Here is a 27,353-nt window from a genome sequence, read left to right on the forward strand (position 1 = left end):
TATGAGTTAGTTTTGGAATAGGTTTGGGCATAACATTAGAGCCCATTCAAACTTCGAGCCTGCCTCGCTTTCGTAGTTAGATGGCTAGGCCTGAGCGTGAGCCTAGACCACGCTCGAAAATCAAGCCCGAAGTCAGGGCCGGAATCGGCTTGAAAAGCTAAACCATCTTTAATTCCTAGTTGTGTGAAATGGTTCGATTTGGAGGGCTGTACTCACGTTCGTACTATATGATATGAGTAGCCGTCTTTACCAAAAAAAAAAAAAAAAAAAAAAAAAAAGTTGTGTGAAATGGCTTGAAAAGCTGCACGATCAATTTTTTCAGATCATGAGAAAGGTCAGGGCTACCCCAAAAGGATTGCTTGGATTTATGTGATGGAAGACTCTTACAGCTAGATAATCTTCAATTTGTGTAAGAACCCGGCTAGAGAAGTGACGGTCCGAGACTTTTGTCATCATGCCTTGGACCGACTATTCAGACCCTGCGAGCTAATACACTGATGACTGAAGCACTTGGATTATTTTGGCTAATTGAAAGAGTTTTATACATCTTTATTTAATCGAGTAATATTCGTTGGGAGTTTTCTCAAAAGAAATTTACAGCATTGCTGATTGTGAAAAAATTGATATAATAGCCTAATTTCTTAAAAAAAATAAGAAGCAAAAAAAAACGTCGTGAGGTTCATACAAATAACCAGGCTCTTTAAGGCCAAACACATTAGAATAAGCAGTTTCCAGTTCCTTTGGGCCTAACCAACAAAATCTGTCACAAGAAGCAGGTTAATGCCCAAAGTTTCCACGCTGCACCAAGGAATTTCAAAACCTCATGCCTCTAAAAGACATCCAGACCTGAAAAGGCTGAAATTAATACATTGATGCTCATAATCCCTGTAAATAATTATTTCTACTGTCAAAGCAATATTCCAAAAGCATTGGCATCACCGATATGAAATCTTCATCCTTAAGAAGTTAACCAAACTGTCTGTTTACCCAATGTCAAGCCATGTTTGTAAATCAAAAGATTTGTCTGAATCACATGACAAATCCTCAGAAATTGAAGCACGAGAAATAACGCAGATTATAGAGTATGCTGAATCACATGATTCTCAAACACGATTTTCTTCAGTATGTTGACACCATACTGATGGCATAATTCTACCTGAATCAAATATCCATTGGTGCAGCTTCTGAACTCTTATCCTCCTCTTGCGTGGTACCCTGATCGGCTGCAGCTTCCTCCCTAATCTCCATAGAGTCGATCACTTCCTGTATGGTTTTCTGATCGATCACATGAAATGGCTCTCCAACTCCAACAACAGCAACAGTGCAGATGGCACCGGTCAGCTTCTCACCCTGTAGCGTTTCTTTGATGGCAGAAAGGGCATCTTTTATCAATTCTTCACGAGGGTACTTGTTGAAAGCCCCAAATCTGCGCTCCAAATAAGTTTTTGCAGCTTGCGACCGGGATCCTATTGCAAATGCTTGATACTCAAAGTAGTTTCCACTGGGGCAGTTATAATATAGGTGAGCTCCAGTTTCATCCAATCCAGCAACCAGCAGGCCCACTCCATAGGGCCTTTTCCAGGAACGCTGTGTGCAGACCTGAAATAGGCAAAATGCCAGTAATGCAAAATATGTCCTCTTGAAAGAATTATAGAACCCAGAATTCTCTTTAAGATCTTAAAATACAGATTGCTGGTTCAGACTTGGGATAATAAACAGTTGTCAGATTTAGGAAAATAAATGAACTAAGAAATGACTTTTTAGATTTAAAAAATAAATGGTCTACATAAAAGCAACATATTACAACTACACCGCTTAACCATGTAAAATTAACTACCACAAAATATATGGGCAAAGATGAAAGAATGTCATGCTAGAAAACCATGGCCTTTTGATAATTCACGAATATTTTTAGTTTAAATTGGACCCTATCTATCTATAAAACATCTTTCACAATATATGGCAACAACAGGTTCAGAAGAAAATTCACAAGAGGACGTGAGCCAATACTTGAGGTGCTCATATGAACAAAATGCCGACAGGGTCGATTAGAACGACGAACTTAGAACTTCAAATTTTGACCACAGATTGACCAAGTGAAGCATCGTTGCAAGCATTCAATCTGAATGGTCTTCGTACATTGTTAGTGAATTGTCAAGTGAAAAAAGGTATAAAACAGAGGAGTGTGTACGCATATGAACTTCCACATCAATTGTGGAGCTAAACCAATTTGCTCTTACGTATTGGTGCATATTTGTTAAAAAAAGCTCATGCATAATATCAAAAATCACAAGGTAACTAAAAATTCATTTGCCAAACATGTTAGAATATTCAGCATTCACACATAGTTAAGTATCCGTGTTTCTGTTTTTTACATAGGAACCTTTTTTTTGAGAGGATACAAAGCAAATAAATAATGAAGCAAAATTATGCACTCTTGAGAACGAAGAATAAAAAGTTGCAAAGTGAATTTTCTTTATCTGGCAAGTGAGGCATAAAAAGAAAAGTGGCATCAATCATACAGCAAAAGTACAAAATAAGAAAAGTTAGACAAAAACAACAAACAATCTACCAATACAAAATAAATTCCATAGGCTTTAAAGAAAAAAAGGAAAAAAAATCTAAATTGTGCAATATGGATCTGGGTACCAACAGTTCACTTTCATTAACACCAAATTAAGTGAATTGTTGATATAATTAGAGAAACCTCCAATTTTCACTTTCCTCACCTTACAGAAATGGCCAAACTAGGATGCAAATTGTATAATTAACTTGCGTAAGGGATCACACTACAGAGTCCCTTTCTCTTCTAAACATAGTTCATGTCAGAGGATATTTTAAGATTTAGAACAGACCAGAATATTTTCCATTATGTTTACATTCAACCAAGACAGTAGCACAAGAGTGAAGAAGCATCAGTAAGCTTACTTTCAAGTTGGCAGCTCTCAAAATGTAGACTAGTCATGCAGTTGCATAGTTATGCACATTAAAATTTTGCTGATGCTACCAACAGTGAACTCCTTCATTCAGAAGTTATCACCCAGTCATTTTATCATGTAAACGTCTTGGCTATTTTTCAAAATCAGATTTCAGGACATCCCAGTTCCCATCGATGTCTTATGTGTGTATCTTTAAGTTTCTAAGGCATGCTGCAATCAACACCTTTAAGCACTTCACTGCAGAGGAGTGTGTATCAGCTACCTTCGTTGTCATTCAACTCGTCTATGCATGAATCCATGGTGGTGCAATTGGATTCACTTCGCTACCACATTTGAATTGAGACCATATTTCAATTTCTATTCCCACCAATTTTTCATAAATAGTGTTCATGTGGTAATAGCATTTAATGAATCTGTTGACATCTTATATGCATAGCTTTATGTTTCCAAGTCATGCAGCAATCAAACATCTTAAAACATTTCACTGCATTTACCTTGCTTTAAACCTATCAGCTATCTTCGTTATCATTCAGCTCTTCTCAAGTGATGCTGCGAGCAGAGCATCAAAAAGCAAATCAAGAAGCACTAGAGCATTACTCTTCTGTTTATCTCACTTTTTTCCCAGATGTCTAATACATGAATCCATGGTGGGTGCAATTGGTGTCACTTTGCTACAACATGTGAATTGAGCCATATTTCAATTTCTATTCCTAGCCAATTATCATTTCATAAATAGCTTGCAAGTGGTAATAGCATTTAAAGAACACAAGACAGAGAAAGCAATTATAACAGAACCCAATAGAATCAAACATATCTTCTTCTTTTTCTTCTTCTTCTTCTTCTTCTTTTGGTGGTGGTATAAGATACATTCCAAACAATTTTCTTTTAGATCAGATATATAATGATTCCAGCCTATCTAATAAAAGCTCATCATTTAAAAGTGGACTGAGATTATCCTAGATCTCTTCTCAAGGGAATTAAGTATTGAATAAACATTTAATTTGCACGCCTGGATATTAATGGTAAGTGCTTAACAGACTTATTTTGTTTCCAATGAGATTCAGAAGTATCGGAACATGAAAAGCCTTAACATCTAATTTAGGTTTAATCTGGCAGGTATTTTCTGGGAACAAGAAAATTGACAAAATAATATTTTAGAAACATACCACTTCAGTTCATAGCATTGTAAGAACCAATCAGATCTCTTAAACAACTTTCGATTGTTTAAGAGACATGATTGGTTTTTTAACATATATCATTGATAAACAACAGAGCATGGGCGTTGTTATTTAACACTCCCAAACCAAAATTACTGCAGGAGAAAAATAAAAGTCCAGAAAAGAACATTTAACAAAAACACATTCTCAAAAGTTGGGAGAAAACAAACATCAACAGTACCAGAATTTGTTTTGCCAGAAAGAAAAAGGACAAATATATGTCAATACATATGACTGGGTAGCATTATGTATCAACTGATATGCAATTTTTTGAAGCAGTGTTTAAAAATACTAGGTGGATACATTTTGGTGCATGGCCTTCTTATGTAAGCATGTTCATGACATGTCAGAAGGCCTAAAGACAGTATAAGACATACAAATAAACAGAAATGAAGGAGGTCATGCCCTGTCCTTCACAAGAAAAATCAGATATCTTTAGCAAGGATATGTTTGTGACATATCCTATTGCAGATATTTCAGAAAAATCTAAACATTGTCCTTCACAAGAAGAAATAAGGAACATTTTTGAGATTTTCGGAAAACTGGACAAGAAAGCTACGAACATCAGATCGCTTAGGGACGTTCTAATCTTCTAGGGCAAAGATCTCGTGATCCTTTATTTGAGCACCAGATCTGATGCAAAGTTACCACTTAGGAATAGCCCTAGTATAAATCATCCAGGCTCATAGATCTTCAAGGACCATGTCATATTACGCTGTGCTGGAAACTTCATGTAAATCCCCATTATGCACCATTTAAACTATCTTACACGCCAAATCACCAATGAAACAAGACCACCTAATTTATTTCTGTTTAATGCAACTAGACATTTGTTTACAATCATCCAAGTGTTGCCTAAGAATACAAACAGTGCACTTCAGTCTATGATACCGCATGATCTGAAAATCCTGACCTTCATTACCTAAAGACGGAGCGAGAGTGCAGTTGCACCATATAATGTAATAAGCTATCAAATTCTCTCAATATCGCTCCAAACCCATATTTGACATGCACATTAGATTAGGTAATTTTTTTGGCAACACTAATCACTAAGTGGATAAGAACATATGCTATATATTGTTTGTTAAAAATGAGGTCTAATAAGCTGCTTAACAACTATCCTATAATAGCTTCACATTTTGCAACAAACCTATTATATAATAAAATGTAAACGTTCATTCACATTACCTCATTGATTTTGTAGACATCAAAAACCAAGCAATGAATTAATCATATTCACTACATCAGTTACTTGTTCCCATCAACATTCTCCAGAATAATAGGAGGTTGATATGACCATTTGAAAACAGAAGAGTCTCATCTTACAGTTGCCATATAGGATATTTCAAATATATGATGAGTTTTCTCTAAGGCATCTTGTTTGACAATTTGCCACCAAAGCCAGCAAGGACAGCAGCTCATTGGTCGCCCACCTAAAACCTATTACCAATTCATCAACGCAAAGTAATGCTAGTTAACCACCAACCCCCAAGTCCCCCCAGGGCCCCCCAAAAAAGAAACACCATCCATTTGAAGGATCTTCAGCCCAAGATCTAACCATATGGCAAAGGAACATACCCAGATTTCACCATAATTTTTATGATCTACCATAAATTTGTGAAACTTCCAAATCTCCTTCTCCTGTAAGTGCAACTCCAGTAAGGTATTTAAGATAAAGGTTACCTACTGATCAATATTAACCCAGGTGCCATTTGAAATCTTTTCTAAGCCACTTTGTGGTTAACTAATTCCATCATTCAAAATTTTCTTACAGCAATTTGTAATCACAATCTGCCTTTCCTAAAACACATATTCCTTTATAGGGTTTTCTCTAAGCAAAGCTCTCCTAAGGCCAACAGAGTTTCAATCATCCTAGAATTTTGCGTTCCAATCTCATCATCCAAGAAATATCCCTTAAGCACTTCCTATATATAAAGTCTCAGACATTTTAACAATTATATGTTAGAGGAGGAGCTACAAATAATAAGTACAAAGTGATGGAAATTAACTAAGATGATATGGACATGTATAAAAAAGATCTCATTGAGCTCTAGTAAGGAAGGTGTTTTTATTTTCATTGCTAAAAGTTAAAAAAAAAAAAAAAAAGGGCGAGAGGCCCCAAGTAATATGGATGGAAGATGAGAAAAAATACACCAACAAGCTTAAATTAACATCAAATGTAGACCTGGACAGGAACGCTTCGCAAAGGCTTGATGGTCATCATATGAGTTTGTTCAAAATATTCTCCACAATAACAAAAGTACAAGCCTCCACATGAGTATATCCTAAAATATAACTAATCAACCACTTATCCTGAAAATCTCAGCTTGTTATCAGAATAAATTAACTTTCATAATAACCAATGAGCCTTACGTACTAAGGAATTAACTTTCAAAATGACCAATAGAACCATGAGAAGCTAAACCAAAATTAAAAATGGAAATTTCAGGAAAGATTTACTAGTTCAGTTTTGCAAAGCTCTAACAACAAGCCAGAGTTCATCAAAGACAAATGTTCAAGAAGAAGTCCACCGGTTGGCTAGGGCAGGAAATAGGCCAGAAGCAGCACCAATCTTGGGTGATCTTGGCCTAGATATGCAAGTAAAATGTTAAAGAAATAAATCAAGTATTTACTTCGGGCTGGGAAGGGCTTGAGGTCGTTGGCTCTAATCCAGCTTGTTATAGCCCTATGGTTGATAGTACATTCATCAATTATGGGCCACAAGCATGATACCCAAAGTTAGGAGGTTGTACAGCACATGAATAAAAACTGTTTCTCAACCCACCTATACTGACCTTCACAGAAATAGTGGCAAGTTCTTTATGACTAACATGGTGGTGTTGGCAATTAAATCTGGATCTAGTGTCACCATGTGCGCCACTTTAAGAATATGACATGATGACTACGTATTCCTATTTGTGGTTGGTCAGAAAATGCAATAGAGAAGAATGAAGGAGATTTTGGTGAAGAATTCATTCTAGAGTAGAAGAGTTGTCTGTCACCAGTTGCTACCTCAAAGGAAGCGTAAAGACTCCATTTAACTTGGATAGCATGTGTACTACAGAAAAATTGGATGTCCTGATAAAAAGCACAACATCATCAAAGAGGTTTTGGTTGTGAATGAAGAGTAATAAAAACATGATTTTACAGTAATGAAGCATGACACAGACGATGGCGAACAACAAACTCCATCCACACAGAAAGCATCAAGGTAAACAGCATCCTTTAAGGTTATGTGAGAAGAAGATAGACGACTTTAATGAGGATACCAACTTAACAAGAATTGATGCACAGGCTGCCTTCAATGAGAAGTAACTATGGAAATTATATAGGCTGAGAAGTCAATGAAATCAGAATTCAACAAGGAGAATCATGAACAGCAAAATAAATGAAGGAGACAGCATGTGAAATTACTGATTAGAAAACTATAGTTCAAGGCAATTAAATATCCAGGTTCATGCCTTAAACTATTTTTTGTAATAAGATTAGATCAGCATCTAGCAAAAGATTATCCCTGATTGATTGGACCAGACTCGGAAATGGAGTCCTAGGATTTTGGTTTTAGAACTTAAAATGGGTCCTGATCCTTGCTAAGAACTTGGCAATGCATCATGTTTGGATTCAAAAAAACACCGTACCCAAAAACAAGTAGAGAATGTGCCAGACCAGGACTAAGACAAAAGTACCAAGCCGCACTCTAGAATGGATCAAGATCACAAGTAATCAGGAAGCCAGAGGGCTAAGTGGGATCAACTCGGCTACATGTTGACTTCTGACCCCTATTATGATATCCAAGAGGATTAATCATCCAGAGATCATAAAAAGCTCACCTGGGAAAAATGTTTTCTTCCTCCAAAACCCTAACATTAGGAAGAAGGAGCATAAATCGAGCATGAAGTGATCATTATCCATAATCAAAGCAACTCATCACATTTCATTACATACTCCGTTAGATTTGCTAAAAGAGGAAATAGATCGAGAAAGAAATCTGGAGATGGATGGGGTTTAGGGTTGCGAAGACTCTCAACCTGGGCCTTGTCGGCGAGGTGGACGACGAGGCGAGAGACCGGGAGAGGGGACTCGTAGACGAAGGCGTGGTTGATGCACTCGGAGCGAAGGAAACGGGAGAGGACGCGGCCGTCGGCAGTGAGGCCGGCGATGGCGACGCCGATGTGGTCGTCCACCTTGAAGACCTTCTTCTGGTGGGACGACAGCTCGGAGGCCGCCTTGTTCACCGTCGCCAGCACCACGTGGGTCGCCGACCGGAGCCCGATCGCCGCCGACCCTTGCTTCACCGCCTCCATCGCGTACTCCACCTGGAACAGCCGCCCCGCCGGGCTCCATGTCGTCACGTCCGTGTCGTACTGGTTCCGGAACATCGCTCCGCCGCCTCCTACTGCGCTTTCTTCCCACTGCGATGCTGGATGCTATATCCTTCTTCTCCTTGCTGGGGTTTTAATTTGGGGGATTTCAAGCCTCTTTAGATCTACCTAGAAATGATATAAACTTCGGCTTTTGAGCCAGGGCTTGCTCGGGTTACTTGTTTCCCAAGGTGCTCTCTATGTTCGGGTATCGGGTCGGGTTGGGTCGGAATATGGATCCGAAATGACGTCTATGCGCGCTTTGTTGTTGGGTTTGGGCAAGCCCCGTGTTGTTGAGTCTCCTCTCCTCTCCTTAAGTCCTGGCACTTGCCCTAAGTGCCGTTGCCCACCTCTTGATCCAAGATATTGGGATGATGACTAGAAATAGAGTGGTCTTCCAGATCAAGCATATATTTAGAGAGGCCAACGGGGCAGTCGACTGGGTGGCTGCCTATGCGGCTCACCACTCAGGGTACACTCTATGGTCAGAAGAGGAAGAGTTGCCACGGGCACTTCTTGAGCTTGTGTTTTTTAATTTTAGTGGGTATATTCGTACACGCACTGTGAACCAGACCCCCCCCCCCCCCCCCCCCCCCCCCCCAAAAAAAAAAGGGAATTAAGTTTGCCAAAAGAACTTCAGAGAAACGTTTCCTAACTCAATTTGATTCTCTATTTTCTAATATCATGTACAGGTTCAAATTATTTCCAACCTCCTCTGCTGGTTTCACTTGCTTCTTAGAAACTTTTATGTCTGAAAAAACTACTCTCCCGCTTTCTCTTATTTGTACATTCCATCTCTCTTGTACATGCATCTTTCTTTTAATAAATTTGGTATGGGTCTCTTGAAGCTATGGGACCGGCTCAGGTTCTGGCCGTGCTTGATCCAAACTTGACATGAACAAGCTATGGGTCTCTAGAATTTAATGGCGGCATTACAGCAATCTAAAAGGTTTTGTGATTAACTTACTTTCGATTCAGATGGGACATATACTTATGAAAGCATCTGCCAGTATCAAAAACTGTAACTAAGATTATAATTAGATTATTCCATCTGTTGGCTCTCGGTATTGTAGGCTGTTGTTTCAATAAGTTATTAAAACTCTTGTGAAGAAAATAATTTTCATACTTCCCTGTTGGACCAACGTTAAGGCTTACATTTGCAGATAGTTAAACTTTTATAACCAAAAGGTTCAAACATTACATGTTGGATTCCCAAATTTACTTAAACTGTAACTAAGTTTATTTTCTTAGAAGGTGTTGATGGGTTAATTGTGTGGATGTAGCTGACCTCGGATAAGAAAAACAAATACTGGTTATCCAATGCATGTTAAAGAATAAAGCATCAAAATGGACCCACGCAAGAACTTGAAGGAAGTGAGTGAAAGGCTGGGGTGGCAACTAAGGGCACAAACCCTTGCCTAATGATGAGAATACTATGAAACAATATTGCGGCCCAAAGAAAAAATCATAGGGCAGGACAGGTAATGGAAAAGAAAAGCAAGTTTCAAGGAATGGGATATGTCCTCTTCTCTTGGAGTGAGGCCCCGGGTTTCATTCTTAGGTGGTGGCACATAACCACCCTATTTGTCAAAAAGAAAATGGAAGGCCGGACTATGGGTCAGATTGAAGATTTTAAAGGATCTAGTTATGAAATTGAAAGAAATCTGGGTGCAGACCATCCCTTGGTTCGGGATATAGGGATGATGTGCGGGGTTGGGGTGGCCGTCCAAGCCAAACATGTATTCAGAGAAACCAACGGGGCGGCCGATTGGGTGGCTGCCTTTGCGGCTCATCATTCAGGGTACACCCTTTAAGTGGGGGAGAGGAAGCTGCCACTGGCACTCCGTGAGTTAATGTTTTTTGACTTTATTGGATGTATTCGTACACGTATTGTATGAAAACCAGTTTTTAGCAAAAAAAAAAAAAAAAAAAAACTTGGCTGCATCAAAGAAGAAGATAACCTTGAAAGCAGTCACTAGAAACTTGGAGGGCCCAAAGAGGGAAATGGAATCTTAATTTCAACTGGAATGAAAACAACAAGGACTAAAGTTAGATCCTATGTGATAAATAAAATAGCAACAAGCCTTTGTACGCAATGAAAATGATGATGCACCATCCTTTGTTTGCTCCAAAACCAACGAATGATTCACGTAAGGTCTGTTACAGTCTTGATTAAACAGACAGATGTAGTAAGGCATTCTACAGTTTATTATAAATACTGTGAGGAAAACTGGTCTATTCGGAAGAGTGCCCTGACACCTCAACTAGGTGTCAAAACAAAGCAAATCTTAATTGTATCCAGTCATATTTTGAATTAGTCTAGAAGGAGATTAGTTTGGCACTTTATATTAAAAGAAATCTTAGAAGACCTCCAAGTTTTCCTAAACCAACCAAAGTTTGAAGATGTATGATGATCTGGTTGAAGCGACTAGGTAGGAGAAGAATTTCTGGGTACATAACGATGAAAATGGGCAAGAGTAGCAGCACTGTTTTGGCGAATGGAACTGTGATTTGGACTGTTAAATTGAGCCACACTCAGGCTTGATCGTCTATTAGTTGATTAGACTTAATCCTATTATTTAATGGTTGGACCTGACTAGGGTATTCGGTTGAGGCGCCACACGCCTGCCGAAGAACCTAGGGCAAAATCATCACTAGAAGTTGCTTGGTGAAGCAATTGGTTAAGAACCTACCAATAGGTGCATATGGGTTAGCCGAGCCACACTCGGGCCTATATACATTCTATTGGGTTCTAGTGCCCACTAAAGAATTAGGAGTAATTTTTCGAATTGGAGGTAGAGGCTACCAATTTGTATAAAATAGTGAGAGTACCTTTAGACTATTGTCCAAGTCTATTGAGTTTAGTCAATTCATATACTAATAGCCAATTTTTTTTTTTTTTTTTATGCAGAAATGGCCACTAATTTGTCACTTCGCTCATTGTTGGACAATGACAAGTTGACTGGTCCAAATTTCAATAATTGGCATAAAAACTGAAAATAGTGCTAGAGCATGAGAGGATCCTTTATGTGATAACGGATCAAGCACCTGAGCAGCCCGCTGCTAATGCATCAAGATCGGCCAGAGACACTTATCAGAAGTGGCTCAGTGACCGGATCACTGTTCGATGCATCATGTTGGCAGCAATGAGTGATGAGTTTGGTAGGCATTTTGAGAATACACAGCCGGAAGATATCATTCAAGTGTTGAATGAATCATTCGGCGTTCCTGACGACGTTGAGAGGCACAAAACTAGTTGTCAGCGCCCAAATGAAAGATGGGACCTCGGTAACTGATCATGTACTATACATGATTGAGTTGATCGAGCGTCTAAGATCTCTTGGCTTTCTCCTTCATGATCAATTGGGGAAAGATGCCATACTAAACTCATTGCCTGGATCATACCGTCTTTTTCTCACTCATTTTCGTATGACGAAACCTGTAGTGAATTATCACCAATTGTTGGGGTTACTACAGACGTTTGAGAATGATCACCAACTTCTTAAGAAGACGGTGAACTTAGTGGGAGGTTCATCCAGGGGTCGCCCCTTTAAGAAAGAAAAAAAAAATAAAATCCAAAAGAAACAGGTGCACCATGCTCAGCCTAGTCAGAAAAAGAATAAAAAGGCTGATCAGAGCAAGGCGAAGTGCTTCTTCTGCAAGAAGCAAGGACATTGGAAGAGGAACTGTCCTTTTTATATTGCATCCCTCGATCCGAACCGGCTTAAAAAAAGTGGGCAATCAGTTGCCAATCAAGGTACTTATATGATAACACCTTGCAATTTTTCTATTTGTGATAATTCGACCTGGGTATTGGATACCGGTAGTCCTTTTAATATTTGCAATTCGTTGCAGAGGCTACAAGTCAGTGAGAGGTTTGAAGAAGGAGAAAGGTTCCTGAATGTTGGAGATGGAAGATCAGTTCCAGTTCTAGCTTTAGGAATTCTTAAACTTGAATTCAGCTCTCATGTAAATGTCCTTAGTGATTGTCACTATTGTCCAAGTTTTTTATTGAATATCATTTCTGTAGGCCTTTTGGCCAAAAAATGGTTATGAAATATCAATAAAAAAGGATTATTGCAATATCATTTGGAATGGTGCTGCTGTAATAAATGGAACTTTGAGTAATGGCATTTATATTTGGTCACAGCCTGTTCATGTAATATACAAGTCCAATAAGCGCCCTAGAATAGATAATATCACGGATGTCTACCTTTGGCATCATAGGCTAGGACATATTAACAAGAACAGGATTAACAGGTTAAGTAAAGAGGGAATCCTCGATGTTAATGATTGTGAATCATTGACAACCTGTGAATCATGCCTTCTTGGTAAAATGACCAAATCATCTTTTACCGAAAAAGGTGAACGAGCCAGTGACTTATTGACCCTTGTACATTTTGATGTATGTGGGCCAATGAGCACAAATGCTAGAGGTGGGTATTCATATTTCATTACGTTTACAGACGACCTTTCTAGGTATGGTTATGTCTATTTAATGAGACATAAATCTGAATCATTTGAAATGTTCAAATTATATCGTAATGAAGTAGAAAAACAAACTGGAAAGAGTATTAAAACTCTTCGATCAGATCGAGGAGGTGATACCTCACCAGTGAGTTTTTGACATATCTAGGAAAAAAATGGGATTCTCTCTCAATGGACTCCTCCTGGTACACCACAGTATAACGGTGTATCAGAAAGGAGAAATCGAACTCTGTTAGACATGGTTCGATCCATGATGGGGTTTGCTGATCTACCCATATCCTTTTGGGGATATGCTCTTGAGTCAGCCTACATTCTAAATAAGGTTCCAAGTAAGTCTGTAAATAAAACACCACATGAGATATGGACTGGACGTAAGCCGATGCTCTCTCACCTTAGGGTTTGGGGGTGTCCAGCGTACGTCAAATGTTTGAAGACAGACAAACTTGAACCCAAGTCTGACAAATGTTTCTTTGTTGGTTATCCTAAAGAAACTAAAGGATATTACTTCTACTTTGCTAAAGAAAAAAGTTGTTCGTAAGCAATAGAGCTGTTTTCCTAAAGAAAGAATTCCTTAGTGAAAGAACTAAAAGCCTTAATGTTGAGCTTAGGGAAGTTCAACATGTAGAAGATCTGATACCATCCACTGAACCAGTTGAGTCAGATTTGATTAGATCAGATCCAGAACCCATCTTAGATGCACCATTAAGGCGATCAGGTAGAGTACCACGTCAATCGGACAGATACTACGGTTTCTTGGTCCGGGATGGGGATCCTATCGAACTTGATGAAAATGATGAGGATCCGATTACATATATGGATGCAATGCAGAGGTATGACTTTGATAAATGGCTTGGAGCCATGCAATCCGAAATGAAATCCATGAAGGTCAATGATGTATGGACATTAGTTGACCCACCCGAAGGAATTAAACCCATAGGGTGTAAGTGGATATTCAAAAGGAAACGGGGTGCAGACGGAAAGGTAGAGACCTATAAAGCCCGTCTGGTTGCCAAGGGATATCGTCAATGTTATGGTATTGACTATGACGATACATTTTCTCCTATGGCAATGCTCAAGTCCATTCAGATTGTGCTTGCGATAGCAGCACATTTAGACTATGAAATCTGGCAAATGGATGTAAAGACCGCATTTCTAAATGGAGATTTAGAAGAGGAGGTATATATGATACAACCTGAAGGTTTTACATCTACAGATGAGTCTAAGGTGTGCAAGCTACAAAGGTCCATTTATGGATTAAAGCAAGCTTCACGGAGTTGGAATATACGTTTTGATAAGGTAATCAAAACATATGGCTTCATTAAGAATGAAGAGGAACCTTGCATTTATAAATGGGCAAATGGTTCAGTTATTATATTTCTTATTTTGTATGTGGATGACATTCTTTTAATCGGGAATGACATTTCTGCATTACAAGGAATAAAGATATGGCTATCATCTCAATTTGCCATGAAGGATTTGGGAGAAGCATCTTACATCCTAGGGATGAAGATCTATAGAGATAGATCTAAAAGATTGCTTGGATTATCCCAATCCACATACATTGATACTATACTGAAAAGGTTCAGTATGATTAATTCCAAGAAAGGCTATCTTCCAATGGGCCATGGAATTAACCTCTCTAAAAGGGATTGTCCGACAACCTCTCAAAAAAAAAGAAAGTATGGATAGAATTTCATATGCTTCGGCAGTGGGATCTATAATGTATGCCATGACATGTACTAGACCAGACGTGGCATACTCACTAGGAGTAGTGAGCAGATACCAGTCTGATCCAGATAGCAACTACTAGAAGGTTGTAAAAACCATCCTTAAGTATTTGAGAAATACTAAAGATCAGTGGCTTGTCTATGGTGATTCTGACTTAAAACTTGAGGGATATACCGATTCAAGTTTTCAGTCAGATCAAGATGATAGCAAGAGCGTGTCAGGATATATCTTCACTCTTAAGGGTGGGGCCATCTGCTGGAAGAGTTCCAAGCAGCATACAGTGGCAGATTCTATATGTGAAGCAGAATACATTGCAGCATCTGATGCAGCCAAGGAAGCCGTATGGTTGCGCAAGTTCATCACCGAGCTGGGAGTGGAACCTTCCATTGATGGTCCAGTTCCTATATTTTGTGATAACACTGGAGCCATAGCTCAGGCAAAGGAACCTAAAGCACATCAGCGGACCAAGCATATTCTGCGACGCTATCACCTGGTTCGAGAGATTATAGAACGAGGTGATATCGATCTTCAGAAGATTGACACAAAAGAAAATCAAGCTGACCCATTTACCAAAGTTCTCGGCATTAAAGAGTTCAACGAACACAAGTCGAAGATGGGTATTACATACTGTGCCGATTAGCTTTAGGCTAAGTGGGAGTTGTTGGGAATTGTATCCTAAATGTCAATCGTCAGCATATTAATGATTGAATTTTATAAATAAATTGACAAATTAATAAAGTATTATTTGGCATTATTCATCATTTCATCTTCAAATGAACTCTTATATGATGAAGTCCTTAGGACTTATGTTATGATAAAGGAGGATTTATCTTTGAGTCCTTAAACTTGTTCGTGACCAAATGATATGTTGTTACTAGGACGACAACATTATCGTCGTTGTGTGACATATACGTTGGTTGTCCTCTTAACCAAGGAGTGTGGAGACACTGGTATGCCATACAGGTGAAGTGTAGGAGTACATTTCACTGAACGTGACCAATTCCGAAAGGCTCTACTGTCAAGCAATGTTCTGAGTGGATATGGGTATAAGTTTGCCCTCTGACCTGTGATCGCAACCTGTGACTAGCAAGCAACTCACTGTACTTTGGTACTGGACTATCTGAATTTCTAATTCAGTGACGGAAGGTCACTGGGTGCAGTCAAGTACTTGCGTAGTCAGTTGTGAGTCGAGATGGAATTGACCCCTCCTGGAAACAGGAGATAATATCTTGTGATTAATTTAGCAAAACCTTGGCCAGGATAATCCCAGTGAGGAGTCACGGGATATCTAAAGTTAATCACATAATGGATGTACTAATTATAGAGTTGATAGTGAACTCTAAGTCATCCTGGCATTAGGAGTCAAAGGGATTGAATTATACAGTAACCATAGTCCAGGGTTCCAGAATATTTGCTTCACATATATTCGGCCTATCTGGATGTCGGGCACCATTGCTAGATGGTCACATCGATTAGTATAGGAAGATATTTCTATACTACCGGCTTAGGTTCGAACCTATGAGGTCACATGCATAGAAGTTTCTAGGTTGATCAAATGGCTGATTGATGATTAAGAATCATTCAGGGATAATTTGGTCAATTCGATTGACAAATTATCCTAAGCAAAAGTTGCATTAAAATAATTATTGAATTATTGGAGGATTAATTAGCAATTAGATTGCTAATGAACTCAATTTGATTGAGTAATTGGGGTACGTAGGCAAAAACTTAAAAAGAACTACGTATGGCTTGACCCCCCTTATGAAGGGGTACGTAGGCAACCCGATCAGGTTCAACCATGGTCTAAAAAAAAAAAAAAATCAGCATGCTTAATACCGAAGAATCTAGGAATCACTTTCATACGCATCAGCCGACGGATATCATACAACAGTGGGTGTCTATCCCCCTCCATCCCTCGGACCGTATCCACTCAACTATAGTGGCCTAGTATTCGACGTTGCTATCAACAAAATAGCTGAACAAACATTGGTAATATGGCCCAGATTACTTTGACATGTCGATCTTAACACTTGTGCAAAACTTGCTCTTGCTGTAGATTTGGTCCATTCATCTAGGAATAGTGGCATACCTACCTCCGATGTGATTCCGAGAATTTTCTCCTTATCCCGCAATTCTATTAGCAGATTCGGCATCTAGAACCACACCACCACGTGCTGAAGTACATCCCTCCCTAGTATAAAGTTCAGGCACCGGGGTTGGAAGGCCAGGAGTTGGCTAGCTAAGGACCACATTCCTCTTGCTATCACCCGCAATCAAAGGGGAGGTTGAAGAGGAGAACTTGCTGTGAGAGCGACACAACCTGGATATCACTCTTTAGGTCCCACATAGCCCTAATCACCTTGAGCAAACTCTAAATGTCAGCTTTCCTTGGGGTTCCTTGGGCTTGTGGGCCGGCCCGAAGAGGCCCTGTGGCATGATGCAGCGGAGAACAAGATTGTTTCATATCTTGGCAATCTGAGTTCGAGTAGAATTTTAGAATTTTGCCTATTTAACTCGTCCGCCTCCTTCTTGAAATCCATCACCAGTTTCTCTAGGAATCGCCGCCGATCTTGACGATTCTTCTCCAAATCTTCTCTCTAGTTCATCGCTGGAAAGGGATGCCAGAACCTCGACGACTGAGGTGAGTGTCCTCTACCTTCCTCTCCTTCTTTTCCTAGGTTTATAGCCATCCTTGCTTGAGTTTGAGCCGACTAATTACCGGGATTTAATCTGAAATAGGGGTGCCCCATTTGGCATTTCTTTCTCTCGTGCTCGCCGCCACCGACCGTCGGAAAAAGGCCGAGCCTTATCACCCCTGGGGACCCCTGAGATCATGTAGTAGTGGGTTAGGAAAATAGCCATGATTAGGTTGAGTTGATCGGTTCTTTGATGATCCTCCTCCTTTTTTCTTTCTTGCGCCAGCCGACCACCGTTGTGGGCGATGCCTTGGCAGAGAGACCGCCCTAGGACGCCGCCACAGGAGCTGGCTGCCTTGGCCACATGGTGGCTGCCACTCCCTTGATCTAAGAAGAAAAGGGGAGAGATGGGCTCTCCCTTATTCTGAGAAGGAAGAAGAGAGTATTCTCTCTCTACTTTCTCTCTCCTCTCTCTACTTTTTCTCTCCTCTTTCTGCTTTCTCTCTCTAGAAGATCTATGGAACCTAGTATCAGGTTCTATTTATCTGATCAACGATCCCGAGTTGATTCCTAAAAAGAGGCCCTAAACTGCCCTAGTACCTGAGTCGCCTACTAGACCGATCACCCAACTTTGTCAAGTATTCATAGAACTCACTGAGGATGAAATATGTTAAACAACATGGCCCTGATCGCGTCCATGCCTTATGATTTACTGATCAAATCGCTCAGGCCTGATTCACCTAAAATCATCAAATGCTATCATCCGATTAATCGCCCTTATGTTAAAATCGTCAAACAAAAATTAATTTGGCTTTTAATATTTTTAATAGGTTTAACTAAATTACCTAGTAAAGTTTAATGGTCTAAGATGAAAAAGGTAAGTAGATCTTGCACTCCTTATTATTTTACAAATAATCATATTTTTCGTATATAAAATTTGCTTGTGGAAATATTATTCTTTTCTTAAAATTATGGATCAGCATATGTGCTAGAAAAATCATGGTTTATTATAAAAAATAGTTCTATAAAAATAGCTTTGATATGAAATATAAATACGATAATGTCATTCAGTATTTTTCATCTATTTATATATATGTTTTAAGAAAATATATAAGTTTTCTAAATGCTCTCAGATAGCTATGTAAGATCCTTAATATTGAAAAAATCGACTTCTTGGAGCTAGCATTCAACGAAAATGCCCCTTTGTCAATAGGTTAAAGTTGGTAATGAATACGAACTATGATATGTTGTCACTTACGAAGATGACCCTATTACGAGTTATAGTAATTATGGCACAAAGATCTATGAGCAATATTTTGATCTATGATAGGATTAAATGACATAAAGAACGATTACGAATTTATTTACAGTAATGAACTTGGTACTATATTTATGAAAGATGGACGATTTGTTCATGCACGATTTGCTTTATGACCTCTTCTTAATATGTTGTATTATGAAATGCTTATTTTAGAATATCTATTATTTTTCTTACATAATGTATTGACATGGAAAAACTTATATTCGATTCAGTAAGGTAGTGAAAGGTTTACTTATTAAGCTGTGTTGCTCATATACTTCTATTTTTTTTTCTGTCTATAGACAAATAGGAACGAAAGATGTTCTAGACTTTGAGTTCATGCTAGCAAGCTTGGTGATCTATATAGCAGAGCAGCATTTAGTTCTTTAGTTGATTATAAATTTGTAGTTAGTGATTTTCTGAATGTAAGGATTATGTGTTTGATATTTATGTTTGGATTTAGATGCTCTAAACCAATATTGATTTTATTTTATAAATAATGAAATTATATTTTTAATTATTATATTTTATTTAAGATGGATTTGAAGGTTAAATATAATATTGGCTTCGTATTATCTTAGGTTATACTTCTCGATAGCATGGCCATGTCATACTCTGGATCTGGGGTGTGACACTAAAGGTAAACCTCAGCCAAAAGTTTACTGATTAGGACCGATTGCGGCTTCGAGCAAGCCTAGTCAATTGCATCATCTGAGAAACATACCATCTGTCAGACCCATCAGTCTTCTGCGTGGGTCGGCGCAGTTCCTTATATTGGAGAGAGATCTGCTCCCATGCTCCTTTGATGTTTCTGGAGATCAGATGGGAGATTGGTGATGGGGTGAGCTATAGATGCCTTAGGAGATTGTTGGTTGGCCGACGTGCCGCTATGTAGGTGGCCTACTTTTTTCGACCCCGGAGGGCTAGAGGGGGGCAGGGTCTGCAACCTGCTTATCCTAGGAGAGCGAGGATGGGATGTGGATCTCGCTCGGCAAGCCTTTGGCGAGCAGCTAGCTGAGCGGGTTTGGACGGTGCCGATCCTGGTAGGTGAGGCTAAGGATAGAAGGGTATGGGGTCGGACAGGTAGGTCAGAGGTGAGGACAAGGGACCTTCTTGGGTTGGTTAGGAGGACGTCGGCACAGCAGATTGAGGAGGGATGGATTTGGCGGCTACGCATCCACCCCCGAATAGCCTTGTTGGTTTAGAAGGTTGCTTGGGAATGTTTGCGCACCAGAGGAGTGTTGGCTTGGCGAGAGATAAGCACCCCCCCTAGGTTCTTGGGCCTAACAGGAAGCAGAGGAGACTATCTTCCATATCCTTTTTGGCTGCTAGCAGGCGGTTTTGATCTGGGAGTGTACTTCGGCTTCCTCCGATTCGTGATAGAGGTGGACGTCGACTGAGGATTTTTTTGACCTTCCTAGCGGAGTTTTTCTGGAGGCCTGACCTTCTAGACTGGGGGATTAGGGCGGCTTATCTGGTTTATCACTATTGGCTAGATAGGAATGCCCGAGTCTTTGAGGATAAAGGAGTGCATCCGAGGTTAGTGGTGGATAGGACCCCACTTCATGCGGCGGAGGTTCTTGACATCACTGCGTCGTTGTCTTTTGGGTTGGCTAGAGCAATCGAGGGCTTTCATTCCGCTCTTATAGTGTCCAGAATTGTGCTCGTCTCCTAGGAGCCCCCATTCTCTAGTTTTCTCAAGATGAACTTCAACAGTAGCATCGAGGAGGGTGGATGCAGCGGCGGTGCCAAATTTGTCATCAGAGATTAGGAGGCCACATCAGTGGCGGCCGAGGGTCGGCGGATCTTCGATCAGTTTATTGTTGGTGCCAAGATCAGAGCCGCTTGGGAGGGAGTCTTGTATGCGAGGCGGGTGCTGGGTGCGGACCATATTATTCTTGAGAGGGACTTAGCCACGATGATCGAGTGGATCAAGGGTCCAGAGTGTGCTGTTGGTGGGATGCGGCTGCTCCACGACATCCATAGTCTTTTGGACGAGTGCGCCTCCCATCAGGCTATTCATGTTTACAGAGAGGCAAATAGTGCTGCGGACTGAGGGGCATCCTATGCGGCTCATCACTTTGGCGATTTTATTTGGGAGAACCGCGTCTCTATTTCATCTCTCTTGTAATATTTTCTCCTTGCTGACTTTATGGGTTGTACCCACACCCGTTGTGTGTGATTCACAGTACCAAAAAAAAAATATAATAAAAGAAGAAAAAATAGACACCACCTAAATTGAAGTGTCACTCTCTCCTCTTCAGTTGCTCGGTAGCTTGAGGCATCTCAAACTAGAACCTATGGACATGTTGGACCCCTCGGGACTAGGAGCGGCTGAGTTCCATAGCTTTGGGCACATCATGGACGGGAGACCTTGAAGGCGAAGAAACCGCCACCCCTTCGCTAAGATTTATCTTGCCAGTCGTCTTCTGCATTGAAACCCCGTGTGGATTAGTCGGATCAACGTCCGTGGAGGACCTTGATGCCTCAGTTTTGCCTCCAGAAGGGGGAAAGAATGAAAACCTCGCTTCTTTTCCTTTTTCAGATAGCATAATGAGAGCTGGTTGGCTCCTTTTTTCCTCTACTTTCTCCATTTATAGCGAAGGTCTAACTTTCCAGATCTAAAATTATACTTAGAATTCTTTGTTGGTGTTCACAATCATTTGATGTTTCGAGATTGCATGAAATTGGATTGAGTAAAGGTTGATTTGTTCATGTCCTTCTCTTTGTACTTATTTTAATTCTTTTTCAATTTAGTCACTTGACCAATTATGAAAACCATGCTACTGGGCAAAAACATGTCTCTCGTTCCCGTCAACCTCCCATTGATCATGTAGAAACAAGTTGACACCCATCAGTAAAAAGGAATATGAAGAAAGTTCCAGAAAATTAACTGCAGGATCTCTCTCCCTAACCCTTAATGGTAGAAGATACGATACCTAGATAATAAATTATTTTTTCCATGTAAGGATAACAAAACTCTACATACATCCCTCTCATGAGAATAAAATTTTTAAGTTACTGTACCCTTGCATTTCATCACATGCTTGTACCTTAATAGTTTGTGCATTAACCGTTAATGTACGTACCATTGTACATGTTCACAGTATATCCTTGGGATTCATCATCCATCCATGGAGTGCATGGTTATTGCTCGCTTGTTATGCATATAACTTGCATGACCTTAGCTGAAATTTGCGCCCAACTTGTGCACTTTGTACACATATGTACATATATAATGGAGTATGTGTGAATGCATCGAATGTAGACTTGCATACGAAAACATCTCATCATCCAAAGATGATCTAGAGATAAATGTTGGAAGGATCAGTAAAACCAATCACAAATATTCACGACAAGGACAAGGTTTTATACACATAACACGTACCATAGAAACAATCCACTCTTGTCTATAGGACATTTTGATCTCTTGACAAGAAATACCAGTTCTACAACCAGTTAAAGTTTATAATATCTTTTAAGCATTGAGGGCTTGTCACGCCTTGAGCCTGGAGTGGGGCAGACACCGCACGCCTACATGGCGAACCATACAAACATGCAAGGCAGTTGATCATATAAAAAATTACAAATTCTTAAAATTTATTTAAATATTAATTTATTATTGGTTCTTACAAAACTTACAAAGTAGCATATGCTAATATAAATCAAATAATCGAGCTAATCTAACTAAGAGGCCAATAATTGAATAAAATCTTCGGAATCTAGTACACTCCTCAATCCCGTGCGATTATGCCTCTCGAGCTAAAAAACAAAAAAGATATGATAATGAGCAATATAATATTCTAGAGTGGGGTCAAAGCATGCAAGATATTTAATTTAAACACAAAATCATGACTAAGAAATAAATCACAAATAACATATTTTTTTTAAAATTTACTAAGCATTTTCATAAATACTCTGATACAAGAATCCCAACATTAATAGGTTATGGCTATATAACCCAGCGGCATGGGTCGCACAAAATGCCAAAAACTACTATTGCTAATTACCGGTGGCAACAATGTCCAAATGCCATTATTTTAATCACCGATGGTGCGATGTAGAAACTGATTTCTCACAGATTACAAGTCGACAGGACCAACGAATAATCTCAATTGGTGGGGCCAGATCATAGCCATACTCAGAATACATACATATATACAAAATAGATTTTTCATAATTTGCCTAGTCATATTTTCTGGATTTCATAATATATAATATAATTTTAAAATAATTGTTAACATGCCTGACCCATTTAACTAAATACAAAACATATATCAAAATTTAATCAATTAATAATTAATTTATTCAAATAATTTAGAAAATACATTTTGAATCATTAGCTTACTTACCTTTTCTCACTTTAAATTCAACTTTAGGTAGGCAAATTAGGTCACCTATTTAAATATCATTAAAATATAATTATTTTTTATTAATTTCAGAGCCAAATAAAGTCAAAAATACTATTGAACACGATCCAACAGGATCCGAACTCAACCCATAATGGACACAATCTAATAGGGCTTGAACTCAGCTCGCAATGGACACGACCCAATAAGGCTCGAACTCGGCCCGCAATAGACACGACCCAATAGGGCCCCAAACTCGGTCCACATTGGACATGGCTCAACAGGGCCCGAAGTTGGCCCACAATGGACATGGCCCAAGAGGGCCCAAGCTTGGCCCACATTGGACACGACCTAATAGGCTCACTAGCCCACATTGGACACAGCCCAATAGGGCCCGAACTAGGTCCACAATAGACATGATGCAATAGGGCCCAAAGTGGTTGAATTGGACCCAAGTTTAGCCCGCAATGGGCACGGCCCAACAGAGCCCAAGTTTGGCCCACAATAAGCACGGTCCAACAAGGCTTACATTTGAACAGGGCCCAAGCTTGGCCCAGTTCGGCCTATGATGGGCACTCTACATCCTGATATATTTTAGAATAGAAAGGAAGAAGGAAGAGGAAACCGGCGGGGTGGCCAGCCTAGGTGGCCGGAGGCTGTCGTCCGGTCGATCGCAATGACGACTGGCGGCCATTGCAGCAACCGACGTGAAGGAAAGACCGAGAGTAGTCTCGGTTTGGGGCCGAAATAGAGGAAGAAGAATAGCTTGATTCAACAGAAATCGAAGAGCGGAGGGAAGGAGTTTATCGGTCATCGATGGAGGCGGCGGTTCTCGGCCGTAGCTGCTCAACCGGCAACGACTCGTGGCTACTTTCGACAGCAAAGTAGATCTCGAAATAGGAGAAAATAGGGAAAAGAGAACTCGGGTGATGGTGCTTGGCCAGGGCGGCACGTCGGCCACCGTGGAAGGAGAAGAAGGAGGAAGGAGAGGAAGGAAAGGGAGGAGAGGAAGAAGAGAGCTCGGTGCGCTCAGAGGAATGAAGGGGAGGGCTTCTATAGAGCCTCTGAAGCGGATAAGCTCGCGATAGTTGTGCCGCCCACGAGGATCGTGGGCAATGATGCCACGGAATGGCCGATGGCCGTTCTAACTCCCCGCGGAGTGGCCACGACTTTGCAGCAGCTCCGCTCCGAGGAAGGTGGAGCGTAAGCTCCCTTGTTCTGTTTTGGGCCTGGGCTGAAGGCGGCTGGGCCTGCCGGCTTCAGCCCATTAGGCTTTGTTGATTATTTTGGACTTTGCTCCAAATAGTGGCTTTGAGAGGGACCTATTTGCAAAATGACATTTCATTATATATAAGGTACACATTACCTGTTTCCCGTGGGATGAAGGGTTTTGTTTTGTTTTTAGGGTGAAAGGGATTTCAGCCGCCGCCGCACCCATCTTCTTCATCCTCCCGTGCGCTCTCGGTCTCCTGGCAACATCCGACTTGGGTTCCCTTCTGTCTTCACTCGCTGGAGGCTTTCTTCCTTCTTCCCTTCTTCAACCGTGGCTTCTTCCTGTGGCTTTCCTGTTTCCGTGAGCCTCTTTCTTCTTTGCTGTTCATAGAAATTGCAACAAGGGAAGAAGGGTGATCCGATCAGGTTGTTTCTTGCTTTATATTTGGTTTTATCTTGCCTCATATTGTGATCATTTGGCAGTCCATATTTTGGGCTCTTATGTATCTATGTTTGTACCCTATTGGGAAGATTGATATAGTGGATTGCTCCTCCTCCCCGTGGATGTAGGCACTTGCTGCCGAACCACGTAAATTTGGTGTCTTTGTGCTTATCTTTTCATGCCTGTGATGTGTTTGATGGAATGCCTGAATGAGTCCAATTCTTAATTGGTAAGCCGATACAATGAGTTTGTGCCCATTAATCCCAACAATTGGTATCAGAGCTATGGCTACTGTTGGGCAACAAAATTCATCTAGGGCTAACGATTCGGCTTCTGTTTCACATTCCACTACCATAAGGCATGAAGTGGCTGTATTTGATGGCACAGGGGACTTCTCACTATGGAAGGTAAGAATGAAATACCTGTTGGTTAAGGAGGGTGTAGCAAAAGCCCTCAAGGGTATGGATGCAATCCCAGGAGATAATGAGGCTGTCAAAGAAGAGATTAATGAGAGAGCACTGGAAACTTTGTTTTCGGGTTTGAGTGATAAAGTCCTGCGAAATGTTGTGGATCTTGATACAGCTAAGGGAGTATGGGAAAAATTGGAGAGTCTATATATGGCAAAATCCCTTACTAATAGATTGTACTTGAGGGAAAAATTGCACACATTTCGTATGGCAGAAGGGACTTCACTCAAAGATCACTTGGATGAGTATAATAAGCTCCTACTTGATTTATCAAATATTGGTGTTGAAGTAGATGAAGAAGACAAGGCTTTGATCCTTATCTACTCATTGCCTAAGTCCTTTGAGCATATTACTACTACTATGCTCTATGGAAAAGAGACAATAAGTCTTGAAGAGGTAGAAGCTACTTTGTTATCCAATGAGCTTAGATTGAAAGTACGGCTACAACATCAAGTTCAGACTCCAGCTCAAGGACTTATAGTTAGAGGTAGAGATGAGCAGAAGAAAGGTGGACAAGGTAGAAGCAAATCCAAAACCAGATCAAAGTCTAGGTCTAGAAGACCAGGTGTTTGTCACTATTGTAAGAAACCAGGCCATTGGAAATCAGAATGTAGACTACTACAGTCTAAGAAAGAGAGGGAACAAAAGGATAAAGGAACCGTCTCAGACTCGGCAACGGTTGCAGTTTCATCAGCAGGTCACAACAGTAATGATAATGATGCAGTATTTACAGCTGCTTGCAGTGTCAGTCATCCTGATACTTGGATTGTGGACTCTGGAGCATCTTTCCACATGACACCCCATAAGGAATGGTTCTCTTCTTTTAGATCATGTGAGGGGGGCACCGTTCTTCTTGGAGATGATGGTATTTGCAAAGTGGAAGGTGTTGGTATAGTTCAAATTAAATCTAATGCAAACACTGTAGTGACTTTGGACGATGTCAGATATGTTCCTCAACTAAAGAGAAACCTTCTCTCAGTACATGCTTTCGATAGTGCAGGTTTCGAGGGCAGATGGGGTAGAGGATCAATAACTATCAATAAAGGAGTATTGACTTTATTGAAAGGAAAATTGTGTGGGACCCTTTACTATTTGGATGGTAGTACAATAGTTGGACAGGCTTCAGCAGTACAGTCTTCTACTGAGCAGTTGACACACCTGTGGCATCAGAGATTGGGCCACATCTCAGACAAAGGTTTACAGGAGCTGAGCAGACGTGGTTTGCTAAGTGGTCAGAAGGTTGGTGCACTTGGATTCTGTGAGCATTGTGTGTTCGGAAAACAACACAGGGTCAGCTTTTCTACAGGCGTGCACAGGATAGCTGGTATATTAGATTATATTCATTCTGACCTATGGGGACCAGCCCCAATTACATCCAAGGGTGGATCTAGGTATTTACTCACTTTTATTGATGACTACTCCCGCAAAGTCTGGATATACACTATCAGAAATAAGAGTGATGTGTTTGACACATTCAAGAAGTGGAAGGCTATGGTCGAGAGGCATACTGATAGGAAGTTGAAAACCTTCCGAACTGACAATGGATTAGAATTTTGTTCTACTGAGTTTAATGACTTTTGCAAATTAGAGGGCATTGTCAGACACAGAACCACAGTGGGTACACCTCAACAGAATGGTGTGGCAGAACGCATGAATCGCACACTAATTGAGAGAGTCAGATCTATGCTATCTAGTTCTGGATTAACTAGAGATTTTTGGGCAGAGGCCGCTCACACAGCTTGCTACATTATAAACCGATCTCCAGCATCAGCATTGGGCATGAAAACTCCGGAAGAAATGTGGACAGGAAGACCTGCAGACTATTCAGTACTCAGAGTCTTTGGGTGTCCAGCTTATGCACATGTAAGAGATGGAAAGTTGGACCCTAGGGCTAAGAAGTGCGTATTTCTTGGATACGCATCTGGGGTAAAAGGCTACAGATTATGGTGCACAGAGCCTGGATCCCAAGGTTTTTTAGTCAGTAGGGATGTGACATTTCATGAGATAGCTACTCCTTTAAGGCAGCTACAGCCAAGTTCTTCTGAGAGAGATCAGGGTCAGGATCAGATAGATAGGACTGTTATGAATATTGATCAGACTATCAGATCACAGCAGCAGCAGGCAAATGAAGATACTTTAATTCTGAATGAGCAGCAACAGCAGACAGATGCAGAGATACAGACTCAGGAGGAGGTTACCATGGAAGGTCAGGAT

The 27,353-nt window shown here is 40.4% G+C and overlaps 1 protein-coding gene across 1 annotated transcript; it reads right to left on the reverse strand.

Annotated features, from left to right (window-relative positions):
- Positions 1–843: 843 nt before the first annotated feature.
- Positions 844–8,681, reverse strand: LOC108511466 (proteasome subunit alpha type-1-like). The gene is made up of 2 exons (XM_039117169.1): positions 8,185–8,681; positions 844–1,599 (listed from the first exon to the last, which is right to left on the reverse strand). The coding sequence occupies exons 1-2, from the start codon at positions 8,533–8,535 to the stop codon at positions 1,162–1,164; spliced, it is 789 nt and encodes a 262-aa protein (XP_038973097.1). The 5' UTR covers positions 8,536–8,681; the 3' UTR covers positions 844–1,161.
- Positions 8,682–27,353: the final 18,672 nt, after the last annotated feature.

This window comes from Phoenix dactylifera, unplaced genomic scaffold (genome assembly GCF_009389715.1).
Source record: "Phoenix dactylifera cultivar Barhee BC4 unplaced genomic scaffold, palm_55x_up_171113_PBpolish2nd_filt_p 000188F, whole genome shotgun sequence".
Classification (NCBI taxonomy): domain Eukaryota; kingdom Viridiplantae; phylum Streptophyta; class Magnoliopsida; order Arecales; family Arecaceae; genus Phoenix; species Phoenix dactylifera.

Excerpts from the sequence above, each read along its gene's own strand:
- LOC108511466 (XM_039117169.1), bottom strand. The coding sequence starts at position 8,535 with ATGTTCCGGAACCAGTACGACACGGACGTGACGACATGGAGCCCGGCG. Across the intron at positions 1,600-8,184 it reads ACCTCGCCGACAAGGCCCAG|GTCTGCACACAGCGTTCCTG; the intron begins GTTGAGAGTCTT and ends TGCCTATTTCAG.